The sequence below is a fragment of the Saccopteryx bilineata genome, chromosome 3 (assembly GCF_036850765.1).
Source record: "Saccopteryx bilineata isolate mSacBil1 chromosome 3, mSacBil1_pri_phased_curated, whole genome shotgun sequence".
In the NCBI taxonomy this organism is placed as follows: domain Eukaryota; kingdom Metazoa; phylum Chordata; class Mammalia; order Chiroptera; family Emballonuridae; genus Saccopteryx; species Saccopteryx bilineata.
In genome coordinates, this window is record NC_089492.1 from 309,881,068 (window position 1) to 309,907,480 (window position 26,413).

The 26,413-nt window shown below is 48.7% G+C and overlaps 1 protein-coding gene across 5 annotated transcripts in view; it reads right to left on the minus strand.

Annotated features, from left to right (window-relative positions):
* Positions 1-26,413, minus strand: part of TRPM4 (transient receptor potential cation channel subfamily M member 4) — a 47,575-nt gene that overhangs the window by 8,936 nt on the left and 12,226 nt on the right. For 4 of the 5 annotated variants that reach the window (XM_066271595.1, XM_066271599.1, XM_066271597.1 and 1 more), the window contains 14 exons: positions 22,679-22,740; positions 22,352-22,543; positions 21,950-22,049; positions 17,783-17,895; positions 17,146-17,508; positions 16,853-16,987; positions 12,108-12,237; positions 11,801-11,946; positions 10,449-10,561; positions 10,032-10,106; positions 7,921-8,340; positions 1,641-1,773; positions 1,385-1,559; positions 859-1,036 (listed from right to left, as the gene is read on the minus strand). In XM_066271595.1, the coding sequence (XP_066127692.1) occupies positions 859-1,036; positions 1,385-1,559; positions 1,641-1,773; positions 7,921-8,340; positions 10,032-10,106; positions 10,449-10,561; positions 11,801-11,946; positions 12,108-12,237; positions 16,853-16,987; positions 17,146-17,508; positions 17,783-17,895; positions 21,950-22,049; positions 22,352-22,543; positions 22,679-22,740 (2,335 nt within the window). The remainder of the gene's footprint in view (positions 1-858; positions 1,037-1,384; positions 1,560-1,640; positions 1,774-7,920; positions 8,341-10,031; positions 10,107-10,448; positions 10,562-11,800; positions 11,947-12,107; positions 12,238-16,852; positions 16,988-17,145; positions 17,509-17,782; positions 17,896-21,949; positions 22,050-22,351; positions 22,544-22,678; positions 22,741-26,413) is intronic. The other variant, XM_066271596.1, reaches the window with a different exon arrangement.

Sequence of the window (26,413 nt, forward strand, 5' to 3'; positions counted from 1 at the left end):
CAGCATGACCACCAGGGGGTGATGCTCTGACCATCTGTGGCATTGCTCTGTTGCAACCAGAGCCATTCTAGCGTCTGAGGCAGAGGCCACAGAGCCATCCTCAGTGCCCGGGCCATCTTTGCTCCAATGGAGCCTCGGCTGCGGGAGAGGAGAAAGTGACAGAGAGGAAGGAGAGGGGGAGGGGTGGAGAAGCAGATGGGTGCTTCTCCTGTGTGCCCTGGCCGGGAATCAAACCTGGGACTCCTGCACGCCGGGCCGATAATCTACCACTGAGCCAACCGGCCAGGGCCAATAAAAACTATTTTTAAACATTCAGCCTGCCTGACCGGTGGTGATGCAGTGGATAGTGTCAACTTGGAACACTGAGGACCCAAGTTCAAAATCCCAAGGTCACTGGCTTGAGTGCAGGCTCATCCAGCTAGTGTGTGGGCTCACCAGCTTGAGCATGGGGACTGCTTGTATGAGCGCGGGGTCATCAACGTGATCCCATGGTTTCAGACTTGAGTCCACCCCTTCCCCAGTCAAGGCACATATGAGAAGCAACCAATGAACTAAAGTTCTGCAACTACAAGTTAGTGTTTCTCATCTCTCTCCCTTCCAGTCTCTCTCTCTCTCTCTCTCTCTCAAAACCAAAAAACATTCAGCCTGGGCTCAGGGAGAGGATCAGAATCCAAAGTCCAGGTCAGAAGCGGCATCTGGCTAGTTCTAGGGACAAGCCTGCATTAAATCTGAGTCAGAGTTCAGGGCCTAAAAAGGAATTGACTGGGCTGAGAGCAAGAATCATGCTGGGGTCAAGAGTCATGCTAGGGTCAAGGATCATGGAGGGTGACCAGATCAGAGAGGGCAGGGCCTCCTCACCTGAACATGGCAATGAGGAGATTGACCAGTAGAATGTTGGCCACGAGCAGGAAGATGACGAGGAGGAGCACCACCAGCCAGTTGGCATAAAGGGAGACGCAGGAGCCGGCCTGCACCCCTGATGGGCGTGCCCAGAAACCTTTCTCTGATGAGCAGTTGACATGCTCCATGAGGGCCACTGTGAAAGAAGACAGTCAGAGATGGGGACAGAGAGACAGAGAACTAATGAAGACAGACATCCAGAGGGGTGTGGAGGAGTAGAGACCCGGAGAGAGGGAAAGAATCCTAGAAAGCAAGGGGATGAGACCCAAAAAGACACAGGAGGGGTCAGAGTCCTAGAGACAGGGGACAGTGATACAGAGAGAGAAAAGGACAAAGTCCAGTAGGGATGAAAGGGGCAGGGAGACCCACTCAGACCCAGAAAGAGAGACAGAGACTCAGAGATAAGGATATAGAGACCCAGAGATGGGGGAGTAGAGAGGAGGGACTCCCAGGGAGAGTGTCAGCCCCACTCATTCCTTTTTACCGTCCATTTCCTCCTGGGGGATCTGGCCGAAGATCTGTAGGTAGGGCCGGTAGAAGATGCGGCGCAGAATTTTTGGGAGGTCTTGATCCCGAGGCCTAAGGAGACCCTCCGTGGCCACCCCATAAGCAACCAGCCACACGCCCAGGAAGAAGAGGAAGAAGAACACGTCCTTCATCTACAGGAGAGCAGAATAAAACTGAATTAGCCCTGCCCCTCATCTCTATGACCACGCCCCCTCATGCCCCACCCCCCTCACCATCTTGTTCACTATGACGATCTTGGGCCCCAGCTGCTTATTAACCGTGAAGATGTGCAGCAGGCGGAGGGTGAAGACCATGAAGTCGAGGCAGAGGACAGTACGGCCGAGGTCATACAGGCCCGGGATCAGCCTGGATGTGAGGATACAAGACAGTGGTCACTAAAGAGTCACAGGGTTCATAGGAAAACCTGCATCTTCCCAACACTAGGCTTCAGATGAGGCTGTGGCCTTCCCTGGGCTGGAATCTGGGGCCCCCTCCCGTTCACCCGGAATGTACCCAGATTTCACAGTGCCAACTGGGCTGCACCAGCACTGGCAACCATTAAATAGTGGCTGTTTGAACAAGGGCCTTAACAAAAAACTAGGAGGTCCCTGGAACAATCAAGTTGAAAAAACAAAAACTGCTGGAATATAGGTCCAACCTATGAAAGACAAAATATAGAGAGTTCTAGCAAACCAATAATCAGAAGACAAATGACCTAACAGGAAAGTGGATAAAGGCTGACACACTTCACAGAAGAAGGTCAAATGGCTAATCACATCAGCAGTCTCTCCTGGGAAAATAAAAATTATATTCCTATTTTGCATCATCGTGTACTTAAAGTCTGGATGGATAAAAACAAAAAACCTACAGTGAAAGGCACATTAAAATCTTAAAAAGAAAATAAAGAAGAATTTGTTCATGAGCTTGAGATAGGATAAGATGTCATATAAGGGGAAAAAAGTCTTATCTACAGGACACAAAATCACAAAGGAAAAGATTAATGAACTTGACTACTTTGAAATATAAGTTTTTTGTGCATCAGAGATGACATAAATATGATGACTAGAGAAAAGCAAACATTTCTGGCCAAAAATACATAACCTAAATTGGCTCATGAGGGAACATCAGACAATCCCAAATGGGGCAAATTCTACAAAATAACCAGCCTGGAGCACTGAAAAGTGTTAAGGTCATAATAGCAAAGAAGAACTTAACTGTCCCAGATTTGAAAATAAAAAGACATGCCAGACCTGATTGTCGGCTCATTGGATAGAGCTTCAGCCTGGCCTATGGACATCCCGGGTTCAACTCCCAGTAAGAGCACACAAGAAAATCAACCATCTTCTTCTCCTCCCTCTCCCCCTTCTCTTTCTCTCCCACTCTCAAAGCCAGTGGCTCAGTTGGTTCAAGCACTGGCCCCAGGTGCTGAGGATAGCTTGGTTGGTCTGAGCATCAGCTTCAGGCACTAAAAATAGCTCAGTACTCCAGCAGCAGCCCTAGACAGGGTTGCTGGGTGGATTCTGGTTGGATGTATGAGGGAGTCTGTCTATCTCCCCTCCTCTCACTACCTTCCAAAAAGACATGACAACCAAAGGCAATGTGGGGTCCTGAATTGACCCCTGGACCACAAAAAGAACATCAATGAGACTGTAAAATTTGAATATGATTTCCTGGTTTTGATAATGTAAGACGTTAACATTTGGAGGATCTGGGTGAAAAGTGTACAGAAATTCTTTACTATGTCTGCAATAATTTTTGTTTAGGGTTATTTCAAAATGAAAAGTTATACCCCTGGCTGGATAGCTCGGTTGGTCATCATCCCGATTGTAACAGATCAATGTTTTGGTCTCTCTCTCTCTCTCTCTTTAAAATTCAATCAATAATTGCCTGACCAGGCGGTGGCGCAGTGGATAGCATCAGACTGGGATGCAGAGGACCCAGTTTCGAGACCCCGAGGTCACCAGCTTGAGCGCAGGCTCATCTGGTCTGATCAAAAGCTCACCAACTTGGACCCAAGGTCGCTGGCTCGAGCAAGGGGTTAGTCGGTCTGCTGAAGGCCCGCGGTCAAGGCACATATGAGAAAGCAATCAATGAACAACTAAGGTGTCAAAACAAAGAACTGATGCTTCTCATCTCTCCCTTCCTGTCTGTCTGTCCCTATCTGTCCCTCTCTCTGACTCTCTCTGTCTCTGTAAAAAAAATTGATTTCAGAGAGAGAGGAAGAGGAAATGAGAGAACAAGACAGAGACAGAAACATCAGTCTGTTCCTGTGTGTACCCTGACCGAGGATCAAACCAGGAACCTTTGTGTATTGGGACAGTGCACTAACCAACTGAGCTCTCTGGCCAAGTGAGAGCTACAAAATTTTAAAGATTGAAAATATTTTGTCAAGCATGTTTTCAAGAGTATAGGCTCTTACCCTGATGGTGAGTGTTAAACAGGTGAAGCCATTTTACAAGGAAACTTATCCATATCAAGAATATGTACACTTTAGCCTGACCAGGCGGTGGCACAGAGGATAGAGCATCAGACTGGGACATAGAGGACACAGGCTCAAACCCCTGAGGTTGCCAGCTTGAGTGCGGGCTTATCTGGTTTAAGCAAGGCTCACCAGCTTGAGCAAGGGGTCACTTGCTCTGCTGTAGGACTCCTTCCCCATCAAGGCACATATGAGAAAGCAATCAATGAACAACTAAGGTGCGGCAACAAAGAATTGATGCTTCTCATCTCTCTCCCTTCCTGTCTATCTGTCCCTATCTATCGCTCTCTCTGTCTCTGTCACCAAAAGAAAAAAAAAGAGTACACTTTGGCCCTGGCTGGGTGGCTCAGTAGATAGAGCATCATCCCAGCTCTCCCAGGTAATGGGTTCAATCCTTGATTGGGGCACATGTGAGAAGCAACCCATGAGCACACAACTAAATGGAACAACAAAATGGAACAACGAGTTGATACTTTTCTCTCCTCTCCCTTCCTAACCCCTCAAATTGATGGGAAAAAATATATACATATTGACCTACAGAATTTAAAACTGGGGTGTAAACTTTTATTACTTTGGAATAATAAGAAATTAGAAACAACAAAAATATTCATCTGGATGGGATTGGCAGAACAAAATGATTTATTTATGCAATCCTGGAGATCACTGGAAAGTTCTCCACTGTATGCCAAGATCTTTGGATTTTCCCCCCGTGCAGTAATTCGTCTCTCCCCTAGAAGACAATGAGCTTGACAAAAATGTCTAAAATATCACTGGTATTTCTAGAGCATGGTAGCACATGGCATCTTTCATCTCAAAAGATACTTTATACAAAATACAAGAGATAAACACAAGTGTAATATTCTGCAAAACTCCCTTATATTGCTATTGGAATAAATTATTCGTGTCATATTTCTTGGTAGCATTTCTTTTTTTTTTTAAGATTTTATTTTTATTCATTTTAGAGGGGAGAGAGAGAGAGAAGAGGGGAGGAGCAGGAAGCATCAACTCCCATAAGTGTCTTTACCAGGCAAGCCCAGGGTTTTGAACCGGTGACATCAGCATTCCAGGTCAACACTTTATCCACTGTATCACCACAGGTAAGGCTCTTGGTAGCATTTCTAACACAGCATGGAAGAAGCATGCTTCTCAGTGTGTCAACTGAGAAAAGATTGGGGAGCTGGCCAGGTGGCTCAGTGGATAAAGGTTGTCTTGGTGGGTTGAGGTCATGGGTTCTGGCTCATGGCACATGTGAGAAGCAACTAAGGAGTGCACAACTAAGTGGAACAATGAGTTGATGCTTCTCTCTCTCATTCTTTCCCTCCTCCCCTCCTCTCTCTCTACCCTCTCTCTCTCTCTCTCTCTCTCAAATCGATGGTAAAATATTTTTTAAAGATTAGGGGGTATCCCTTGTAAACAGTCTGTATCTACATGCTCTTTGTCTGCTCTCCTCTAAAGGAACAGTGTCCTAACTGCTAGGACTTATAGAAAAAGAAAAAGACATCATCAACAGTGTACTGGACCCAGAGAAGCTAGTATATGATTATTATCTGGAGTAGAAAGTCAAAGAGACTTTGTGAAGAAACTTTAGGTCTAATTTCTATTCTATCTTTTAAAGATCAGAATTTTTGTCCCAATGCCCTATGAAAATAATTTATTCATTCATAAAGTTCTGGCAAGGAGAAGACTGTCTTGTCTGATCTTTAGCCAGTCATTCCCTTCTTCTGGAATCTGATGAAGCATGTTCAAAGAGTATGGCATATTTGCAAATACTGACGGAAAAAATGTAATTGTTGAGAAAAAGGAAAAGTTGCAGAAGAATACATCAAATATTTCATTTGTATATAAAAGATGTATTGTATCTGTGCATGTAAATGCACAGAAAAAGAACAGGCAGGATGTGCACCAAACTGTTGATGGAAATAACTGCTGAGAAACTGGAACACTTGAAAAGACTGAGGAAATCATTGGCTTCTGTTCTCTGTCCTTCATTTGTTTCCTCTTGTTCAATGAGAACATACTTTTGCATTTCTTGGGTAATAAATTATATTTCAAAAATGTTTTAAATTGAGATAGAGATAGAATGACTTCAGGAGAGAGATGGCACAAGCCATACTCAGAGTACCATTTGGAGTAATGTCAGGACATTAGGGGAACACGAAGGAGGGAGCCAGAGTCTGGAAAGGACAAAGGAAGGCTTCTGAGACAGAGACAGCAAAGCTGAGGCCTAAAGGAAGTGTAGGGGTTAGTTTGGCCAAGGACAGGAAGGGAAAGTGTTTCAGGAAGAGGGGACAGAATGTGCCAAGACCCAAAGACAAGATAATTTGTTGCCAAGGACATTTTGATGTGCCCTTTATGCCCTCTCTCTGGGCACCACGCAGTATAATCTGCAAACTATGGAAGAAATGAACTAACATTATACAGCCCATTCCTGGCAACAGACAGTATTTGTTTGAGGGGAATTCCTTACAACTTGTTTTTTATAAATCAGAGAAGAGATAGTAGAAATGGTCAATGTTTTTGTGGATTAAATAACTGGCTCCGTCTTCAAGCCTCCTGGTTCAGTCTGAATCTGGCATCTGCCCCAGGAAAACTGGCTGTGGAAGGAGGAACAGCCACAGAGCAAAACTCACACAGACTTGAAATTTGACAAAATTCAATATAGACAAAAACACGAACAATGAGCCAAATATACTGCTCACAAATATTAGGGGATATTTCAAAACTAATATGAAGGTATAAAATATCCCCTAATTTTTGTGAGCAGTGTATTTGTTGTAAAACTTAACCCAAATAATAATTAACCACATTGAAATAATTTCAGAGACGGAAAATAACTGAAGCTAGTTCAACTGTCCTGTATACAAAATTGATCAAGGAAGTTTCAAAATGCTTCCTTGATAAGAATTTTTCAGTACTGGTAAAATTTTAATTACAAATTTGTTAATTACGCAGATTCAAAATATCTAGGATCACGGTCAAAGCCCCCGGCCCCGTGATGGAGCAGCTTTCAGAGAGGCTGGAATGTAGATGAAAACAAAATAATAAATCAGGAGACAACCCTGCAGAGAGGGTTGGTCCTAGACCAGGCAGGGGCCCAACGCCAGGTCTGGGGGCTGGGGCTCTGTCCAGGGGCGCTGGGGAAGGGAGGGTGGGTCAGCTCGGGGTATGGCAGGACTCTTGTGGGAATGGACTATAGGAGAGAGCCCAGGACCCAGGAGGCTAGAGCGAGGGTCCAGGTGGGAGAGATGGCCATGGAGAGGGGGTGGGACAGAGAGTCAGGGGACAGGAAGACAGGGCCTGGGACTGCAGGCTGTAGAGGAAGAGGAGAGAGGGGGTGAGGGTAGTGCCCAGCGTCTGGTCTGTGTCTGGAAAGATCTCAAGTGCAGTTGGGACAGTGGTATTGATGCAGTGTCAGGTTTCGGGGCTCAGAGAAACTTCTAGTAACCTCTAGATCTAGCATCAACAGCATCAGAAGAAGTGAGGTTCTCACTTTGATCATATCATCCCTGAAGCCAGATACCCATGTGGGAGCAAACTGCTTCTAGACTATCTTCATGCCATATGTTCAATCAAGAAGGGGTTTCTGTGGGGTTTTTTTAAGAATAAGCAGAGTTAGGCCCTGGCCGGTTGGCTCAGCGGTAGAGCACCAGCCCAGTGTGTGGAAGTCCCAGGTTTGATTCCCGGCCAGGGCACACAGGAGAAGCACCCATCTGCTTCTCCACCCTTTCCCCTATTTTTTCTCTATCTCTCTCTTCCCCTCCTGCAGTGAAGGCTCCATTGGAGCAAAGTTTGCCCGGGCGCTGAGGATGGCTCCATGGCTTCCACCTCAGGTGCTAGAATGGCTCTGGTTGCAATGGAGCAAAGCCCCAGATGGGCAGAGCATCACCCCATAGTGCCGGGAGGATCCCTGTCGGGCGTATGCAGGAGTCTGTCTCTCTGCCTCCCCACTTCTCACTTCAGAAAAAAAAAAGAATAAGCAGAGTTAGCTTTAGCTGCTCTAGGGCCAAAGGTCTGAAGGCCACAGGGGCACTCACCGGCAACCCACGCCCAGGAGGAAGCAGGTGAGGGCCACCAAGTCACACTGGTTCCAAGTGTCCATGAGGTAGAGTTGAAGCCGGCGGCGCAGCGGGGTGTGGCAGGGGCCTGGCCCGGGCCCTCCGGCGGCCAGGCTGCCCCAGCCTCCCCCCAGGCCCTGGCGGAACTCCTCGCAGAGCAGAGTAAAGGCCCAGAAGTAGAGCAGCAGCTCCAGGGCGCCGGGCGGCGAGGGCTGGAAGTCGATGAGCAGCACCCGGGCAAACAGCATCAGGAAGAGAAGGTAGCTGACCACGTTTCCCATGAAGGCCGTCACTGGCGCCCCCCAGAACTGGGGCCAGCGCCGCAGGTGTGGGGAGCACCCCCTACGGCCTGGCTGACTCAACACACCCAAGGGCATCTTCTCAGGAGGGTCAGTTGGTCTGAGGGAGAAAGAGAAGGGAGGGAGGGCTCAGCCTGACCTCTGAACCTGACCTACACCATTATCAAGACCACTAACTCCTTAACCTGTGACCTTTGTATCCAACTTCTGACCTCTGTTACCTCCTACCATTAAAACTGCCTACCTTTCACCTCTGGCTCCCACCACCCTTCTGACCACTGGCCCCTAGGATGACACACACACCACTCAATAGCAGTAGTAATACTGACCCCCATTAGCGGAGCGCTTACCATGGGCCAGGCACTATGGTGTGATTTTGTAGACATTATCTCCATGGATCCTCCCAACAGCTCCATCAGGCATTGTGGTATACTGCACTACTGTTCACCAAATATTTTGGTTCCCACCAAAATACTGGGAGACTTAGGATCTAAGGAGTCATCACATGACTTTCTTTTGCCAATAAAATGTATGCAGAAGTGACACCTGTCACTTTCCTGTGGAGGCTTTTAGAGCCAGTACCTGGCTCCCCATGTCTCTTTTCCCTCTGCTGTGAGACCAGGAACAGCTCGGCTAGAAGGGGCGTGCTCACACCAAAGTGGAAGCCACATGGACAGAACCACAACCAACCCAAAAACGGAGTGTGAGTGAGAATGAAACTTCGTTGTTGCCAGCCACTGAGGGTTTTGGATGTTTTGTTGTTGCACCATCACCCAACCTAATCCGACTAACAGAGGGATAACTTTCTATGTACTATCTCTTTACAAAAAAGAACTCTAGGACTCAAAGGTGAAGTCACTTACAAAGTCAGAGTTAGGATTTGAACCCAGGTCTGCTTGACAGAGTCAAGTCCTTTAGCACCTCCACTCTGCCAACTTATCAGAAAATTGATAAATATTTCATTTCATTTCATTAGGCCCCATTTTGAAAATGCCTTTCACAAATACCACAGCAGAGAGATTAAAAGCAAAGGCCCTCGCCTGATTGGTGATGGCACAGTGGATGGAGCATTGACCTTGGATGCTGAGGACCCAGGTTCAAAACCCCAAGGTTGCCAGCTTGAGCATGGACTCATTCATCTTGAGTGCAGGCTTCGCAGCTTGAGGGCAGGGTCGCCAGCTTGAGTACAGGGTCACCAGCTTCAGTATGGGATTATAGACATGATCCCATGGTCACTGGCTTGAAGCCCAAGGTTGCTGGCTTGAGCCCAACAACAATGGCTTGAGCAAGGGGGTCACTGGCTTGGCTGGAGCCCCCCAGTCAAGACACATATGAGAAGCAATCAATGAATAACTAAAGTGATACAACTATGAGTTGATGCTTCTCATCTCTCTCCCTTTCTGTCTCTCCTCCCTCTCTCTCCTTCTCTCGCTTTCTTTCTCTTGCCTGCCTGCATACTAAAATAAATAAATAAATATTTTTTTTAAAGAGCAAAGTCTCGGAGTCAGAAGAAAAAAATAGGCAAAGGATCCCTAAGTGAACCAAATCCACCCAATTCCACTTGCTATATCGAGATGGAAGTACATGTGGATTGAAGCAAATTTATTTCCAATAAGGAACTCCTTGGTGGCAGAACCAAACCTTGAACCAAGCCTGAGCCTGTTCCTTTGGAAATTTCCTCAGCTTCCTCCTAAAGCCCCATTTCTCTGCTCTGGCCTCGCTCCAGGTGCCTGGTGCTCCTGCAGCTGCCGGGGGCCACCCTGCCCCATACAGTGCGGGTGCTTCACTCACCTGACAGGCCCCGCCCCATTGAGCCCGTCTATGTCGAACCCCAGGTCCTTCTGCGAGGATTCCTCATCTGACTTCCTGGCATGGAGGGAAGCACAGAGTGAGAAATAGAGAGAGGGGAGAGAGGGAGAGGAATTCTCCAGAGATACCCAACTTCTTTACCAGAGACATGACAAGGAGACAGAGCGGTGCCCGCCTAGAGTCAAAGGGAACTGCCCCAGAGCCATGCCAGAGGGCAGAAGAATTGCCCCTACAGATACAGAGAACCCCACCCCAATATCTCCCCTCCAAGAACATGCCCCATCTTGGGGAGGAAAAGAAGTGAACAAAGTGGGGAACTGGACAGACGGAAAGTGGACGAGAAGTGAGCAGGAGAAACTGAGCACCTCCCTCCTGGCAATGTAACCCTGGGCGACTGACCTGAAGGTGATGAGGTTGGTGTAGATAAGCGGAGGGCAAAAAAAGGCGAGAACCAGGGCCCAAATGGGTGTGGTGCTGTCCATCTCTCCCCACCACTTCTGCGTCAGCAGAGACTGTGGGGTGTGGGGAGAGCAGGAGCCTGAATCTCTCTACAGCCCCTCCCCAAAGAACCTGGCCAGGAATCAGGCCGCAGCTCCAGAGCTCAGAGCAAGGGCTCAGTGTGGGACCATAACTACTGGGGCAGGGAAAGGTGGTCAAAGGCGAGGCACCTTCCCCCAGGTTCTAGCTAGTAGAGTTAAACAGCCAACATTTATTAACACAACATGCCAGGAACTGGGCTAAGCACTTTGTGTAAGGCAGCTCACCTAACCCTCACCACACACCCCCCAGGAAGACAGGTACTAATATTTTCAACCTTTTCACAGATGGGGCACAGGGAGGTTAAGAAAGGAGCATGAAATAGACTCTATGAGTTTAACCACTATTTGAAGCAAAGAACTCTGGGTAATTTTTTGAAATGCCAATCAAGTCATCCCCACAGCTGAGGATGGGACTTCCTGTCAGGGTAAGCAGGACCTCCTGCCCTGCAGGCAGAAAGTGCCTGTGTGTTCAGGGGGGACTCTCTCTGTCCCTGTCAGATTTAGATTAAGGATACTGAGAAAGTTCTAAATGTTAGGATGGGAAAGACTGTAGGGGCAAGCAGGACTTCCCCCAAAAAAGCAACTCCTACAGGAAGAGTAGGATTTCCTAAACCAGAGTTGTTTTCTTTTCTTTCTTAAGATTTTATTTATTGATTTTTTTTTTTTAAGAGAGGAGAGAGAAGAGGGGCAGGAGCAGGAAGCATCAGTTCATGTTGCTTCTCCTATGTGCCTTGACCAGGCAAAGCCCGGGGATTTGAATCGGCAATCTCAGCATTCCAGGTGGACATGTTATCCACTGCGCCACCACAGGTCAGGCCAGAGTGTTTCTGTGTCCAAAACACTAGGTAATTGTCTGGTAAGGTCATTCTAAGTGTTGAGACCTGAACCCAGGGATCTCTTAAGGAACTGGGAAGGACTTCCTTTGGGTGAGAGTTGGGACTTCTAGGGGATCATCGGGAATTCCTGTATTGGGAGGGAAACTTTTTCGGAGGGCAGGCTTGCATGTGGGAAGGTTGCCTTCCTGGGGCGGGGGTGGGGCTTCTTACAGGAAGCGCAGCCTTTGAGGGAGAGGACTAAGACCTTCTGGAGGAGGGGCGGTCTCCAGGGGGAGGAGCCGGTCAAGACCGCACTGCAGGCAATGGCAGGGGCTTATCCTGCTAGCCCCAGGGTCCAGGTGGGGCTGTCCCAGATGTTGGTGTCTCAGCTGCTCACCTGTACTCCATCCTGGGCGAAGAAGGCACGGGCATCAGCCTGCATGGCAAGCTGCAGGCAGGTGGCATCCCCCCAGAACGGGCAGTGTCGGAGGAGTAGGGAAGCGGCCCGCTTCTCGCTGCTGCGGTAGCATTCGCCAAAGAGGTCTGGGAGCAGGGGATTTATGTGCGAGGGAGAAAAATGAATATGAAGATGATATGAGGGGAAAGATGAGGGGATTTCAGGGTTATGAGAGGAGTGAGGAGATACACACACCCCTTCAACCGCAGCCCTATACCCTGCCCCCAGGTGCCCCTGCCCCACGCACCAACACCCAGCCCCTCAAACTTGGTGGCCAGGTCCTTCCTCCGTGCAGCCTCCTCAGCCTCAGACTCCAGACGGGCCAGCACTCGGAGCAGCAAACAGGCCCCAAGCGCTGAGGCCACAGCGTTGGAACCCTGGAGGGACAATGAGAAAGGTCATGGATGGGGCCAGAGTTTGGAGTGTCACAGAAAGGTGAGGAAGGGGACAGAACGCCTGTGATCAAGAGAAGGAACAGAGCCAGAGGTCCGAAGTTAACCAGGGTCAACAGAAGCCAAGGATAAAGTAATGTTTGTAGATGGCTCTGGAAGAAACTGGATGTGAGGTGAACATGTCAGAAGTCAGAAAATTCTGACCCTGGCCAGGTAGCTCACTTGATTAGAGTGTCCTCCCAATACTCGAAGACTGCAGGTTCAATCCCCAGTCAGGGCACATACAAGAATCAACCAATGAATGCATAAATAAGTAGAAAAATGGATTGATCTTTCTTTCTCTCTCTCTCTCTCTCTCTTCTTTCTTTTCTCTCTCAAAGTCAATTAAAAAAAAAAAGTCAGATAGTTCAGGGGCTGGGCTGGTGTTAGAATAACATTAGAGGTTATTGACAAGCCAAGAAGCAGTTGGAGATGTCACCTAAAATGACAGAGCAGAGAACTTCAAAACTCCATCCCTCCACAAAGCCAACAAATATGCTCACAAAAACAGGCAGAATCAACTTTTTTAGAAATCTGAAATTATATAAACTTCACAACAAATAGGAAAATGCTTAATGAAGAAAGAAACTGCTGCCTGACCAGGCGGTGGTGCAGTGGATAAGAGCATCAGACTGGGATGCGGAAGACCCAGGTTCGAGACCCCTAGGTCGCCAACTTGAGCGCGGGCTCATCTGGTTTGAGTAAAAAGCTCACTGGCTTGAGCCCAAGGTTGCTGGCTCAGCAAGGGGTTACTCGGTCTGCTGAAGGCCTGCGGTCAAGGCACATATGAGAAAGCAATCAATGAACAACTAAGGTGTTGCAACGCTCAACGAAAAACTAATGATTGATGCTTCTCATCTCTCCGTTCCTGTCTGTCTGTCCCTGTCTATCCCTCTCCCTGACTCTCTCCCTGTCTCTGTAAAAAAAAAAAAAAGAAACTGCTAAATTTTTGTAAAAGAGCACTGTAACATTTTAATTAACCTGCTCACCACTGCCAACTCCCCAGAGCAGTGGCAGCCTTGTGGGCTTTTGGTACCAGCCAGAGCAATTCAGATCTTACTCTTAAATAATTGTGGTTGTGGGTCCTGGCCAGTTGGCTCAGCGGTAGAGCGATGGCCCAGCATGTGGAAGTCCTGGGTTCAATTCCAGGTCAGGGCACACAGGAGAAACGACCGTCTGCTTCTCCACCCCTCCCCCTCCCCTTCTCTCTCTCTCTTTCTCTCTCTTCCCCTCCAGCAGTCATAACTCTGTTGATTTGAGTGCATTGCCCGGACGCTGAGGTAGAGCCTCACCTCGGGCACTAAAAATATCTCGGTTGGGAGCATTGTCCCTAGATGGGGAATGCCAGGTAGATCCCAGTCAGGAACATGGGGGAGTCTGTCTCTCTATCTCCCCTCCTCTCACTTAAAAAAAAAAAAATAATAATAATTGTGGTTGTGTGTGTGGACCTAGCTGGTGGCTCCCTGAAGAAACAGTTTACGGGCTTGCCTTTGTTTCACTGTTCTTAGAGCTTCATTCTAAGAAGCTTCACTTCTCCAGGGCAGAAGTGGTTTCCCAGGTGGTGTGTGAAAGCCTTTAAAAATAAAAGTATTGACCTCAGCTGCCTGAAGCAAAGAATAGCAGCCTAGCCTAGTAATAGATCCACGGAGAGGACTGGGAGGGAAGGGGCCGAGGAAGGGACGGGGCACAGGGTATAGGGGTTTGTAAAGCTCCCGTGTGCACCAGGGGACTCAGAAGGCTACATGCATTACCAAGACTGGATGCTTGCTCAGAAAAGACTAGAGACATCCCTGCGCTTTCACTTCTGGCCGATCTTTACACAATGGAGGCAGAAAGTGACAGCTAAGGTAGAATTGTAAACAGCCTGCCCAGGTGTTTGAAGGACAGCTCCAGGACACAGTGAATATGCAAACCGGGCAAGTTTTGGGGTTCCCCCCCAGCTTTAAGGAAATCTCTATCAAGTCACTAGTAGTCCACTAAGCTTAACAGAACAGAATTTGAGTGGCCACACATAACAAAGAATACAGACTTTACAAAAACAGCTTAGAAAGGTCACCAAACAAACAATAACAACCCACAAAAAGCAACAAGAGGCCCTGGCAGGCTGGCTCAGTGGATAGACTGTTGGCTTAGTGTATGGACGTCCCAGATTCGATTCCTGGTCAGGGCACACGAGAGAAGTGACCATCTGCTTCTCTCCTCCCTCTCCTACTTCTCTTCCTTTTCCCCTTCTGCAGCCAGTGGCTCGATTAGTTCGAGCTTCGGCCGCAGGAGCTAAAAATTGCTCAGTTGAGGCCCTGGCTGGTTGGCTCAGCGGTAGAGCATCGGCCTGGCATGCGGGGGACCCGGGTTCGATTCCCGGCCAGGGCACATAGGAGAGGCGCCCATTTGCTTCTCCACCGCCCCCTCCTTCCTCTCTGTCTTTCTCTTCCCCTTCTGCAGCCAAGGCTCCATTGGAGCAAAGATGGCCCGGGCACTGGGGATGGCTCCTTGGCCTCTGCCCCAGGCGCCAGAGTGGCTCTGGTTGCGGGGCAGAGCATTGCCCCCTGGTGGGCAGAGCTTCGCCCCTGGTGGGCATGCCGGGTGGATCCCGGTCGGGCGCATGCGGGAGTCTGTCTGACTGTCTCTCCCCGTTTCCAGCTTCAGAAAAAAAAAAAAATTGCTCAGTTGAGCACTGGCCCATGAGAGAGGTTGCCCGGTGGATCCTGGTCAGGGCACGTGCGGAATCTGTCTCTCTACCTCCCCTCCTCTCACTTAAAAATTAAAAAATAAATAAGTAGCCTGACCAGGCGGTGGCACCATGGATAGAGTTGGACTGGGACACAGAGGACCCAGGTTTGAAACCCCAAGGTCACCAGCTTGAGCGCGGGCTTATCTGGTTTGAGCAAGGCTCACCAGCTTGGACCTAAGGTCGCTGGCTTGAGCAAGGGGTCACTCACTCTGCTGTAGCCCCCCCCCCCCCCGTCAAGGCACATATGAGAAAGCAATCAATGAACAACTAAGGAGCCGCAACAAAGAATTGATGCTTCTCATCTCTCTCCCTTCCTGTCTATCTGTCCCTGTCTGTCCCTCTCTGTTTCTCTCTCTGTCCCTGTCACGCACAAAAAAAATAAAAATAGGTAAGTAAATAAGTAAATAAAATGAAAGGAAATTTTGATACACATAGATAAACCATGAAAACGCTATGCTATGTGAAAGAAGTCAAATTTAAAAGGCCATATATTGCCCTGGCTAGACGGCTTGGTTGGTTGAAGCATCGTCCTGAAGTACAGAAGTTGAGGGTTCAATCCCCAGTCAGAGCACATACAGGAGCAGATCAATGTTCCTGTCTCTCACTGTCTCCTTTCCTCTCGCTAAAATATTAGTTTAAAATAATTTTTTTAAAGGCCATATATTATATGATTTCATTTATATAAAATATCCCAAATAGGCAAATACATAGACACAGAAAGTAGATTAGTGGTTACCAGGGCCTAGAGGGAAGGGGGAAGGGAGTGGCTGCTTAACAGATTCTGGGGTTCCTTTTGGGCAGAGGTAGTGTTTGCACCACATTGAGTGTACTCTAGACTCCTGAATTGTACTATTTTAAATGGTTTAAATGGTGCATTTTATGTTATATGAATTTTATCTCAATGAAAACAAGTCTATGTTTAACCCATGACCTGACAGGCTGAAAACAACCAAAGGCTGAAGGGAGTACTGTCAACGTAATTCTAAAAATAAGCCCTACCTTGGATCCTATTTGAATCCTATAACTTTTTTTTTTAACTTTGTAAATTTCTCAAAGGTGTCCCCACACCTCGATCCTACCTCTGCAGTCCACCCTCGCCCTGGCGGCCTGGAGGACACCAGCCTTACCCTCTAACCTGGCTTCCTGGTCTCTAGTTTTGCCCCTTCCACATGCAGCTGCAACAATGTACTTAAATTGCAAGTGTACCAACGTTTAAATGACTCCCTGCTGGCTGCAGAATAATGTCTAACTTCCTTGTACAGGCAACCATATTGAAAGAATGAGATTGATTCACATATATAAACAAGGGAAAAGGTCCAATATATATTGTTAACAGAAAAGAAATGCATAATATGGGGGGGAGGGGGATAAGAGGAAACAGCAGTAGCTGGAGCATTACATCAGGAACAGAGGACTGCATGGGGGCCAGAGTCTGGTGGGACTAAAGGACAGGGCCTGACCAGGCAATGGCACAGTGGATAGAGCGTCAGACTAGGACTGGGAGGACCCAGGTTCGAAGCCCAGAGGTCGCCAGCTTGAGTGTGGGATCATAGACATGATCCCATGGTCCCTGGCTTGAGCCCAAGGTCACTGGCTTGAGCAAGGGGTCACTTGCTGTGCTGTAGCCCCTCACCCCGTCCCCCCAATCAAGGCACATATGAGCACACAATCACTGAACAACTAAGGAGCTGCAACAAAGAATTTATGCTTCTCATCTCTTTCCCCTCCTGTCTGTCGCTATCTTTCCCTCTCTCTGACTCTCTGTCTCTGTCAAAAAAAAAAAGGACAGGGATGCAAGAGAGTAGAATCAGAGATCAAGTCAGCACTCACTATCTCCCAGAAGTACAAGGCCATCTGAGCCCTGTTCAGTAGCAGTGCCCAAAGGAACAGGTCACTCCAGGGGGTCTGCCCGAGGACAGCGTCCAGCATGAGTTCCGAGGTGGCCCTGACCAAGAGGGGCTGTGACTGCAGGCAAGGGAGGCGTGGTGAGAATTGGCCCCGCCCCAATCATCAGCCCCATCCGGGTTCCATCACACCCCATTCTCCGACCACACCCCCTACCAATGTGGCCCCGCCCCCAGGCCCTTCGGGGTCTCCCCTGCCGAGCATAGTCTGGTGCTTACACTCTCTTTGCCGCCATGGTCTCTCCCCCTGTGGCCATGGTCGAGGTGGGGATCCCCGGCGGCCCAAGCATGCTGCCTTGGCGCGCACATCTCACCGAGAAGCATCCGGAGCACCTGCTCCACGTCAGGGAGTCGGGGCTCCGCAGAGGGTTTAAGGGCTGGGGTTTTGGAGCCCGCACTGTGGGACACCTGGTCCAGAAGGCTGCGGATGAGCGAGCTGGGGGGCGCCGCGCTGTACAGTTGGGCCAGGCGCACCGGGGTCAGGAAGTGACCCAGGCTGAGGCCATGTGAGATCAGCAAGCGCACGAACTCGGGCCTATCACTCAGGAGGGCGTCCATGAGGGAGGCCTCCAGGTGGGCGGACTGGCGGGTGGGATGAATGGGGAAGAGATGAAGGGACACAGACAAAAGGCCAGGTGAGGTCAGAGGTTAAGGACAATAGATTGGGACACAGAGCTATGAGTGACGGATGGATGGATGGGGAGAGAAGGAACAAGATGGGGGCAAATGGACAATATCAGGGGAGAATAAAGAGAAGGCTGGACAGGCCATAATGGAAGGCTGGGCCAAAGGTCAGGGAGGGAGGAGAGTGCATCCCCCTCATCGGGATCCCCAAGCCCTGTACCCAACCCCTCACCCGCCATTGGATGTCACCCCGGAAGAGTTCACTCTGGGCGATGTCCACACGGTTCCAAGCCACAGCCAAACGCAACTCGTCCAGGTATGCAGAGGCCTCAGAGCTCCCACAGGCTGCAAGGGTGAGAGGGAAAGGGGTAAGGGGTAAGGGGGAGGGTGCAAACATTGGATGAATGTCTGTTTTGCTTCTATTTGGGATGCCTGCCATTTCGATTTCATATAAAGGGGGTGATGTTGGGCAGAGTCTGGAGTCTTCAAGAAGTCAGGCAGAAAGTCCCTCAGGGGCAGAATGCAGACTGGCTGTTTAGAGGCCCCAAGAAGGAACGGGAATCATTCATTCACTTAACATTTATTGAGGTAGGTTATGGACCAGGGAAGGGGAGGGATGGAGAGAGGAATTGGATACAGTCCCTGCCCTGAAATGAAGCTCATTCCGCAAAAATATGTCCTGGAACCACATAACTACCCTCAGAGGTGGGCATACCACGTGACTAGGGCCAGGGAAGGCCACAATCACAGAGGTTTGAGTGAACCGAGGAAGCCTTGCCCAGGCCAAGGCAGGGCTTCAGAAAGACCAGCAGGGTTTGAAGGTGAAGTATTTAAAGCAAAAGAAGCTTCAAGGCAGCAGGAGCAGCTTGGGCGAAGGCCAGGGTGCAGGGAGAGACAGGATATAATCAAACACGTACGTCACCCCAAGTGCCTGGAAACTGGGGTATGTGTGAGTGAGAGCAAAGAGGGGACAGTAGCAGAAAATGAGATTGGGGGGTAAATCTGAACAGTAGAAAAACTCCGGAAGACCCCAGGGGACCTTCAAGAGAGCTGGGAAGGTCAAGAGGCCTTTAAAACTTGGATCCGACAACTGAATGGACACAAAGCGCACACCCTCGACAGGGGCTGGGACAGTCTGAAGCATGCGGCGGGTCCAAGTAAAGCCACATCTGGATGCTGCTGGGTCTCAGGGCACTTGGCTGTGGAGTTGCTTTATCCTTCTGTCTCCACTTGCTCCACATCTATCTCCAAAGGACTTTTGTCTCATTTTGGTTGTTCCCAAACTTGGTAGGGCAGGGTGAGGTAGTCTGGTGGAGAGGAAATGAGTGGTGGGCTCTGAGGCCGTTCCAATCCCAGCTCCACCACCACCGGAAGGGCTTCGGGCAGGCCCCTGGACCTCGGGAGCCTGTTTCCTCATCTACGACATGGGAATACTAATGGTACACACTGTGGAGAAACACTATCAATAATAATCATAGGATTCCTGGCCAGGCGGTGGCACAGTGGATAGGGCATTGGCCTGGGATGCTGAGGACTCAGGTTCAAAACCCCAAGGTCACCAGCTTGAGCGCAGGCTCACCAGCTTGAGTGCAGGGTCGCCAGTTTGAGTGTAGGATCATAGACATGACCCCAGGGTCACTGGCTTGAGCCCAAAGGTCACTGGCTTGAGCCCAAGGTCGCTGGTTTGAGCAAAGGGTCATTGACTCAGCTAGAGCACCCTGGTCAAGGCACATAAAAGAAAGCAATCAATGAACAACTAAGGTGCCATTAGTATGAGTTGATGCTTCTCATCTCCCTTCCTGTCTGTCTGTCCCTGTCTATCCCTCTCTCTCTTGCTAAAAAAATAAATAAATAAATAATAGTAGGAAGAAGTTCCAAACTATCGTAGAAAGACTCTGCAGGCTGACTAGTGTAACCCCTAAAGTAGCAATATGTCTGGGACCACACATTATGTTTCTTTTCAAAACCCAGAAGCAAATTCAGAGTGGGATTTTATAAGAGTTGACTCTCCTCTACATTCCTCACAGTTTCAAGAGGAGAAAAAAATAGATGTATAAAATATTGCTTTATATTCTGCCTCAACACGTATCAGCTGGGCCTCCCCAGACCCTTCATGCTCACCCTGTCCCATACTGAGCCCAGGGTATGACTCCAAAACCGGCCTTCCCCGGCCCTCCATCTCAGGGGCAACGCCTTCATCCACCCAGTGAACGGGGCACAGCCCCAGGAGCTGTCTTGGTCCCTCCCCTCCCGTCATGTTCCATACCTCATCCGCCCCCACGCACTCTCTTTCCAGCCCCCTGGCCCTCCCCCAGCCCCCTTCTATACACAGAACTGACCCTGTCCATCCCATGCCTCTCAGGACAAAGTCTCAGTTGAAATCCTGGTGGTCTGATCCTGCCAGCCTCACTGGCTGTCTCATGCCACATGCTTCATACTATCCACGTGGGTCTCCTTCCTCCCCCAAACCCAGCTCATGGCAGTGGGCTTGAGAGTCAGACCTGAGTGAAAGTCTGACACCTATTCCCGTGTGGGTCCCTGGGCAAGTCACGTCCCACCACTCTGGTTCTCAGTTTCTACACCTGCAAAATGGGGAGGCAATCCTTGCAGGCAAGGATGGAGTGTCGGTGGCAAAAGTGCATGCCAGCGGCTCAGCACAGTGCCTGGCTCATACTAGGCTCTTAAGGAGCCTCCTTTCCCTTCTCCTCCCTTCCTCACCTATTGAAACCCCATCCATTCGACTCTGCTATCACCAACCCAGCCAGCCAGCTCGAATTTCGAGCAGAGCACGATCACTTCCATTCCTGCAGGCAGTGAGCTTGCAACACCCCAGCCCCAAACCACATCTTACAGAGCCACTATTTCTCTCCCAAGACGCTCGTACTAATTTCCATGAAGTGAATCAGATTTGCGTACTGTCCATCTCTCTTTAAGGATATGTTCCCACAAGAAATAGCATCACACTAAGAAGAGTTCTCATTCATTGGGCCACTCACTCAGACACCAGGCACTGCCTCATAAGCTGTTTCTCAGGCTCACAACACTCCTGCAAGGTATTATCTCCATCTTCTCAGAGAAAGAAACTAAGGCTCAGAGAGGGAAAGTCTCTTTCTCAAAGTCACACAGCCAGGAAGAAACTGGGGTGAGGGCCTGGGGCTGAAAACACATTATAAATTGATACTATGCCTCTTGGGAGTTTTTATCTAAGTCGGTGTTTTCCCTGTAAGATTCTTCTGACACCAGAAATGACCTTCCCCACACATGACCCCCAGGGAATCCCATTACCACTTATTTATTCCACCTCCCATCTTACTAAGTTCAAATTCTACCGACTCTTCATGCCCAAATTAAATACCACTTCCTCCTTGAATTTTCTCCCTTTACTGACCATGGTTCCTCCCCCAAGCTTTTGTATTAAGTTTTAGATTTTTTAAGGTTGTGTGCAAACAACGCTGGTAGATGCTAGAGTCCTTGAGAGCAGGATATGAACCTACTTTAACCTCAGGAGCCTAGGATGGTGTTTGCTGAATGAATGAATTCAGCTTCTAGCAGGTGGCCATCATGCTCCAGAATGGTTTTCATCATTTATTTCTCTAGTGAAATATCAGGAGTTCCTCACTGGGAGACAGTGCTCTGGTTCATCTCTGATTCCCACACCCTGCAATGCTTGAAACATACTGGAGGCACATAGAAGAGCAGATGGAAGGATGGGTGCATGAATGCATAGAAGGGCGAATGGATGGATGGATAAATGGATGGGTGAAAGATGGATGGGTGGAAGAATAATGAATCCACGGAACTGTCAATAGATGTGTGAATGAACAGGTGAAAGGATGATGGGTGGATGGCAAGATGGATGATTGGATGGATAGAAAAATCAAGAATAAGGGATAGATGGAAAAATCGATGTATAAATGGATGGATGGATAGAAAGAAGGATGATTGGGAGGATGGATGGATCGATGGATGGGCAGGTGGGTGGGTGGAAAGATGGATGGATGGATGGATGGATGGATGGATGGATGGATGGATGGATGGATGCAACGGTGGATGGAAGGGTAGATGGATGGGTGGGTGGATGGATGGAAGGAAGGATGGATGGATGGACAGACAGACGGACGGACGGACGGATGGATGGATAGATAGATGGATAAAGGATGAAAGGGTAGATAAATGCATCCAACAAAAAGAAAGCAATGTTGGAACACAATGAAAGTATCTTGGGAAACTACCCAAAAGTACATATAAAGCCTCAAGAAACAATGCAAAGGGGATTGATAAAAAGAAAGAGATAAAAAGGGACAGAGCCTTAGATTAGAGAGAATAGATAAAGTGCCCAGGTCAGGAAAATTGTCTCAAGTTGAGCAGAGAGTGGGAAAATTTGGGGTCCAAGTCTTACCCTTGACAAGAGCTCTCAAAACGATGGTCTCAAATTCCTCAGGACCATCCTCTGTTGAATAGACTGTCAGCAGCTCCTTTCTGGTCATGATCCTCTCCACCTGCAGAATACCAAATTCCTCATCCCCAGCCCAACTCCACCTGTGCCCTGTCTGCAGGGACACAGGGGCCTTCAGCACCCAGCAATCTCAGTGTCCGGCACCCCCTCCTCCCAGAACCCAGCAGTCCAGACCTCCAGGCCTCTCTTCCCTCCAATCCATGAGTCTGGGTCCCCACTACCCTCTTCCCTCAGATCCAGGATTCCAAGCCCTCAGCAAGTCCCTTCTTCTCTCAAGACCCAGGAGCCCAGGTCCCTAGCTGCCTTTCCATCTCAGGATCCAGAGTCAGGCCCTCAGTGTCATACCTGGGCCTGCAGGACATCGGGGTCCCCTTTGGGGAAGAAACGCCTAATTCGATCTCCGGCATCACCTCGCCTGCCTCCTCCATTCCCTGGAGCGAGAGTGTCTTCCAGGATCTCCGCCAGGCAGTCAGCAGCGCCCCCAGACCCAGCCACCAGAAGGCAGGGGAGCTGAGCCTGGGTGGCATTCTCTATCCGCTACACGATAAACGCGGGGAGCCAGGTCAGGGGAGGCAGTCACCCTGCCTGAAGCACAGATCCGGACCCCCTCCTCCCCTGAAACTCAGGGCCCGTGCCCCAGCCCCTTAGAGCCAAGCATCTGGGCAGCTATACCTTCAACATCTTCTCATCACCTCCAATCAGAAGGAGGAGGACAGGGATGTCGATTCCAGTCCCTGAGGAAAGAGAAGAGTCGTGGGCTTGGTCACCTCCCATCAGTCTTTTTGTTTTACAAGGACAGAGAGAGGGATAGATAGGGACAGACAGACAAGAACGGAAGAGATGAGAAGCATCAATCATCGGTTTTTCGTTGCGACATCTTAGTTGTTAATTGATTTCTTTCTCATATGTGCCTTGACTGCAGGCCTTCAGCAGACTGAGTAATTCCTTGCTTGAGCCAGCAAAGCTGGTGAGCTTTTTTTTTTTTTTTTTTGCTCAAGCCAGATGAGCCCGCGCTCGAGCTGGCAACCTCGGGGTCTCGAACCTGGGTCCTTCCTCATCCCAGGCCGACGCTCTACCCACTGCGCCACCGCCTGGTCAGGCACCTCCCATCAGTCTTTGCCAGGGTGGCAGAGACCCACATTTGCCATGAGTCCCTGGGGCCAGTGTTGGCTTCTGCCTCATCCTGTCTTGAGGCTCCTGGGAATTGTCCTATCTTTGAGCACATTGGGTGGGACCAGCTTTTGAAGACAATAATGCTCAGCTTTCCCCGGAAGGAAAGGGCTGGGGGCCTGGACTTCCGGGTCCTTGAATGAGATGGATGTTTATTCGAGGCATGAGTTAATCCTGTGATTGCTTAACTGCCCAGGAGTGGAGAGGATGAAATTTCAAACAGGAAATGAAGAAAATAAGGAAAAGAACACAATACAGTAAAGCCCAAATACAATAAAGAGCCCTGGCTGGATAGCTTGGTTGGTTAGAGCATCATCCCAAAGCACAGAGGTTACCGGTTTGATCCCCAGTCAGGGCGCATACAGGAACAGATATTCCTGTCTCTCCTGCTCTCTCCCTCTCTCTAAAATCAGTAAAATAAAACATTAAAAAAATACAATAGGCCTGACCAGGTGGTGGCGCAGTGGATAGAGCGTCGGGCTGGGATACGGAAGACCCGGGTTCAAGACCCCGAGGTCACCAGCGTGAGCAAGGGCTCATCTGGTTTGAGCAAAAAGCTCACCAGCTTGAGCCCAAGGTCACTGGCTTGAGCAAGGGGTTACTTGGTCTGCTGAAGGCCTGCGGTCAAGGCACATATGAGAAAGTAATCAATGAACAATTAAGGTGTTGAAACATGCAAGGAAAAACTAATGATTGATGCTTCTCATGTCTCTGCTCCTGTCTGTCTGTCCCAGTCTATCCCTCTCTCTGACTCTCTCTCTGTCTCTGTAAAAAAAAAAAAAAATACAATACAACAGCCTGACCAGGCACTGGTGCAGTGGATAGAGCATCGGAATGGGATGCACAGGACCCAGGTTCAAGACCCCAAGGTCGCCAGCTTGAGTGCAGGCTCATCTGGTCTGAGCAAGGCTCACCAGCTTGGACCCAAGGTCGCTGGCTCGAGCAAGGGGTCACTTGCTCTGCTATAGCCCCCGGTCAAGGCACATATGAGAAAGCAATCAATGAACAACTAAGGAGCCGCAACAAAGAATTGATGCTTCTCATCTCTCTCCCTTCCTTTCTGTTTGTCCCTATCTGGCCCTCTCTCTGACTCTCTCTGTCTCTGTCACCACAAAAAAAAAAAAAAAACCACAATAAAGATATTTACCAAAGCCCAATAGAAAAGTCATATAAGATTGTTTCCTATTAACTCTATTCCTATCAAAATAAGAAGAGATAGCATTACTATCAATCACACTCATTCGGGAGTAAAATAGTGAAGGAAAAAAAAGAAATTAAAATGAAAACTAGTGTTTTTTTATTTTTTAATGCTTTTATTTATTTTTCTTCGTTTTCCAAGTGAGAGGAGGGGAGATAGACAGACTCCCGCCTATGCCCTAACCAGGATCCACCTGGCAAAACCCCTCTGGGGCCAATGCTGTGCCCATCTGGGGCCATGCTCACAACCGAGCTATTTTTAGCATCTGGGGTGCTAAAATTAGTGCCCAGGCCTGACTAGGTGGTGGCGCAATGGAAAGAGCATTGGACTGGGATGCAGAGGACCCAGGTTCGAGACCCCGAGGTCACCAGCTTGAGTGCAGGCTCATCTGGTTTGAGCAAAAGCTCACCAGCTTGGACCGAAGGTCGCTGGCTCCAACAGGGGGCTACTCGGTCTGCTGAAGGCCCGTGGTCAAGGTACATATGAGAAAGCAATCAATGAACAACTAAGGTGTTGCAATGCACAATGAAAAACTAATGATTGATGCTTCTCATCTCTCTCTGTTCCTGTCTGTCTGTCCCTGTCTATCCCTCTCTCTGACTCACTCTGTCTCTGTAAAAAATAAATAAATAAATAAATAAATAAATAAATAAATAAATAAATAAATAAATAAAATTAGTGCCCAGGACTGATGCATTTGAACCAATCAAGCCATGGCTGCAGAAGAGGAAGAGAGAGAGAGAAAGAGAAATGGAAGGAGGAAGAGTGGAGAAGCAGATGGTCTTTCTCCTGTGTGCCCTGACCTGGAATCAAACCTGCGACATCCACACGCCAGGCCAATGCTCTACCACTGAGCCAGCCAACCAGGGCAAAAACTGTTATTTTTTAAATCTAGAAATTACAAAAAATTTATTTGAAAAAAAACACATGATTTATAGTCCCAGAAAGTTGTAAGAGAATTGATACAAGAGCCTGACCAGGATAAGCGTGGCACAGTGGATAAGCGTCAGACAGGGACGTGGAGGACCCAGGTTCAAAACCCCGAGGTCGCCAGCTTGAACACGGGCTCGTCTGGCTTGAGTGCAGGGGTCGCTGGCTTGAGTGTGAGATCATAGATATGACCCAAAGGTCTCTGGCTTGAGCAAGGGGTCACTGACTCTGCTGTAGCCCCCCAGTAAAGGTATATATGAGAAAGCAATCAATGAACAACTAAGGAGCTGCAATGAAGAATTGATGCTTCTCATCTCTCTCCCTTCCTGCCTGTCTCTGTCAAAAAAAAACAAAAAAAAAACTGATACAAGGGAAAAAAATTAAAACCTTTTTCTCAAACTCATTTTTTGATTAAAAAAAAGAAAGAAAGAAGTTGCCTGACCAGGCGGTGGCACAGTGAATAGAGCGTCGGACTGGGGAGCAGAGGACCCAGGTTCAAAACCCCAAGGTCACCAGCTTGAGCATGGGCTCGTCTGACTTGAGCATGGGCTCACCAGCTTGAGTGCAGGGTCGCTGGCTTGAGAGTGGAATCATAGACATGACCTCATGGTTGCTGGCTTGAGCCCAAAGGTTGCTGGCTTGAAACCCAAGGTCGCTGGCTTGAGCAAGTGGTCACTCGCTCTACTGTAGTCCCCAGGTCAAGGCACATGTGAGAAAGCAATCAATGAACAACTAAGATGCCCCAGCTGAGTTGATGCTTCTAATCTCTTTCCCTTCCTGTCTGTATGTCCCTATCTGTCTCTCTCTCTCTCTCTGTCTGTCTTTGTCACACACACACACACACACACACACACACAAGTATAAAACACTTGGGAATTAGTTCATCCAGAGAAATACTGTATCTTTATGAAGAAATTTACACACATTATTTAAAGACAAGGCCTGAATAAATGGAAAAACTGATGCCATGTTAACCTGTCACAAATAACAAATAAATGAAATGCAGTTTGAGGACAGAGGAGAGTTGGAGGAATTTGGAAGCATTTTCTTTTTTCTTTCTTTTTATTACAGAGACAGAGAGAGAGTTAGAGAGAGGGATAGACAGACAG